The following is a 2,937-nucleotide window of genomic DNA, read 5'->3' as shown; positions in this document are numbered from 1 at the left end:
GCAAAATATTTGGCAATCATTTTTGTGATTGATATGATATTTTATAAATTAAATTTCCATCACTGGTTGTCAGATAAGCCTTGCCTGTTTTTCCAATTGTATACAACTTGTTTACTATCGATTAGAAAAGGCTTGAAAGGGTTAAGATAAAATTGTACACATGCTATTTCCTTGGACTAAATTCTGCAGTTTTTGGTACATTTTTTGACCAAAATGTTTGATGCTTTGTGATCTCACCAACAGTACCTGTGTGATCCTCCTGCATCAGTTTGTAAACCAGATAGAACATAATCCATATCTCCCCAATTTCTTTGAAGAGACGTCTTTTTTTGTTATTCATTTAATTGTAGTGAGTCAAAATACAGTGCAATAGTGAAACCTAGTCATCACTCGTTCCTTGAGGTGATCTGTGATAGTGTCGGATGTGTAGCAATAATACAGCGTGCAATTTAATCTTGCAAATTATAAAGATATTGTCCTTGTTTCAGTAGGTGAATTGCCCTGCTAGTGCAGAGGAGATGTTTTATGGGCTAGCAGCCTACTGCCCCTGCCTTCTTCTCTCCTAAAAGACTTTTATTGGAATGGTAAATGTAATTTATGTAGTAGACTTCCCTTTGAAATGTATATATTCCTTTATTCTTGTGGAATTGTTTGATAGGAGTTTTGTTCAATAGAGAGTGTTAAATAATATAATGTTGAAATGTGGAAACCTGTATTTTTCTCTAAGGCTGGTCATTGAACTTGATGTATGCTACCTGGGTACATATTGTGTACATAGTGCAAAAAAGAGTGTATCACTTACTTCTCTGTGATTTTAAGAAAAAATACTTATCAGTTTGGAAACTACTTCAGCAATAAAAAAGGAAACTACTCCGATACTTTGGGAAGAAATAGTATCAAGCAACATGTATGTGTTAAACCGTCTAGGGTTTTAGAGAATCTGACAATCAATAAATGGTACTGCACTTAATATCTATCTATCTTTTAATGAAACTTTACTTTCAACATTTCATCACTCTTCAGTGTCACTCCGTAGTGCTAGGCCTCGGTTGAGCAGAGCTGGAAGCTACGTCAGTTGGCCACCAAGGCTCCTCCGTAGAACTGGGTCTGGGTCGGCGGGTAGGTCCCGGCCGAGAAGAGCTTGAAGGTCCGTCAGTTGTTGGCCACCAAGGCTGCTCGGTTGAACTAGGTCTGGGTCGGCCGGTAGGACCAGGCCGAGAAGAGCTTGAAGGTCCGTCAGTTGTTGGCCACCAAGGCTGCTCGGTTGAACTAGGTCTGGGTCGGCGGGTAGGACCAGGCCGAGAAGAGCTGGAAGGTCCGTCAGTTGTTGGCCACCAAGGCTGCTCGGTTGAACTAGGTCTGGGTCGCCGGGTAGGACCAGGCCGAGAAGAGCTGGAAGGTCTGTCAGTTGTTGGCCACCAAGGCTGCTCGGTTGAACTAGGTCTGGGTCGCCGGGTAGGATCAGGCCGCGAAGAGCTGGAAGGTCTGTCAGTTGTTGGCCACCAAGGCTGCTCGGTTGAACTAGGTCTGGGTCGGTCGGTAGGACCAGGCCGAGAAGAGCTGGAAGGTCCGTCAGTTGTTGGCCACCAAGGCTGCTCGGTTGAACTAGGTTTGGGTCGGCCGGTAGGACCAGGCCGCGAAGAGCTGGAAGGTCCGTCAGTTGTTGGCCACCAAGGCTGCTCGGTTGAACTAGGTCTGGGTCGCCGGGTAGGACCAGGCCGAGAAGAGCTGGAAGGTCCGTCAGTTGTTGGCCACCAAGGCTGCTCGGTTGAACTAGGTCTGGGTCGGCCGGTAGGACCAGGCCGAGAAGAGCTGGCAGGTCCGTCAGTTGTTGGCCACCAAGGCTGCTCGGTTGAACTGGGTCTGGGTCGACGGGTAGGTCCCGGCCGCGAAGAGCTGGAAGGTCTGTCAGTTGTTGGCCACCAACCCGAAGCAAAATAAGAGGCTTCGTTTTGGCTAGGAACGGGCTATGTCGAAGCATTCTGGCTTCTTTTTGGGACCCGCCTTTGTTCTCTCGTAGCCGGGTGGCTTAGATCCTAGCCTCTCGGCTAATTCGGCTGGCCGGCCCCACCCCCGCCCCGATCCCTCCGGGGTCTACCTGCTGCGAGGAGGAGAACTGGCTTCTTTTGGAAGCCTACCGGCTTTTTTTCGCATTTTGGCCTGGTGGCTTCGGATTGAAGCCATCATGCTAAATTTTTGCCGAGCAAGCACCGAAAGCCGCACAGCAAAGTGCTCAAAAGTTTCTAAGTCTAAATATTTTTCAAAAAATCGATAATTTAAGATGAAGATATCTGGGCGTTTTGAAGCATGGCGAATAACATATCAATAGATGGTTGGACATTTTTTTTCCACCCATATAGTGTGAACCAGCGGGGACTTAGTGTTTTTGGTCTTCGGCCATCGGTGCGACTAAGTGCTGACAGAAAAATAAAATTTTGATCAAAATTGGTATGGCTATTTAGGCGTTTTGAAGCACAGAGAACAACATATCAAAAGATGGGGCGACCTTTTTTTTGCCCCCTATAGCGTTAAGCCAGTTTGAACTTAGTCGCAAAGTCAGCTAGCTCTGCCGTCAGACGTGGGCCGAGAGAAAAGTCTGACATCAGACGAACCGGGGCCCAATTGCTTCAAGTCTTGATTCGACTGTCACGAGGGGGGGGGGGCACTCAAGCCGTTAAAATTATTTTCCTCGGGAAAAATAGTGAAAGTAACTTTTCGAATGTTTGTTTGAATTTCGCGCCGTCGGTTGGAATGGCCAACGCTGAAATGAGAAAACTATGGACAGATTTCGTGCTGTTACACTATCTTTAGATATTCCAGGTTCATAAAACCTATGAAAACACAAATTTAAAATAATACTGGTTTGAAATGATTAGAGTGGTTAAGTGCTTGATTTAAACGAGAACCAGGTTTAGTGGTGATATGTTACTACAACGA

The 2,937-nt window shown here is 46.1% G+C and overlaps 1 protein-coding gene across 3 annotated transcripts; it reads right to left on the bottom strand.

Annotated features, from left to right (window-relative positions):
- Positions 1–966: 966 nt before the first annotated feature.
- On the bottom strand, positions 967–1,981 carry LOC127748920 (resuscitation-promoting factor RpfA-like). 3 transcript variants are annotated; one of them, XM_052264598.1, is made up of 3 exons: positions 1,820–1,981; positions 1,400–1,735; positions 967–1,315 (listed from the first exon to the last, which is right to left on the bottom strand). In XM_052264598.1, the coding sequence occupies exons 1-3, from the start codon at positions 1,979–1,981 to the stop codon at positions 1,067–1,069; spliced, it is 747 nt and encodes a 248-aa protein (XP_052120558.1). In that variant the 3' UTR covers positions 967–1,066. The 3 variants fall into 3 exon arrangements, with proteins under 3 accessions (XP_052120558.1, XP_052120559.1, XP_052120557.1); XM_052264599.1 differs by having other exon boundaries at positions 967–1,273; positions 1,442–1,735; XM_052264597.1 differs by having other exon boundaries at positions 967–1,735.
- Positions 1,982–2,937: the final 956 nt, after the last annotated feature.

The sequence above is a fragment of the Frankliniella occidentalis genome, unplaced genomic scaffold (assembly GCF_000697945.3).
Source record: "Frankliniella occidentalis isolate FOCC.00 unplaced genomic scaffold, Focc_3.1 Scaffold20, whole genome shotgun sequence".
Taxonomy (NCBI): domain Eukaryota; kingdom Metazoa; phylum Arthropoda; class Insecta; order Thysanoptera; family Thripidae; genus Frankliniella; species Frankliniella occidentalis.
The sequence above is the reverse complement of the archived record's forward strand: the minus strand, read 5'-3'. Positions and strand labels throughout refer to the sequence as shown.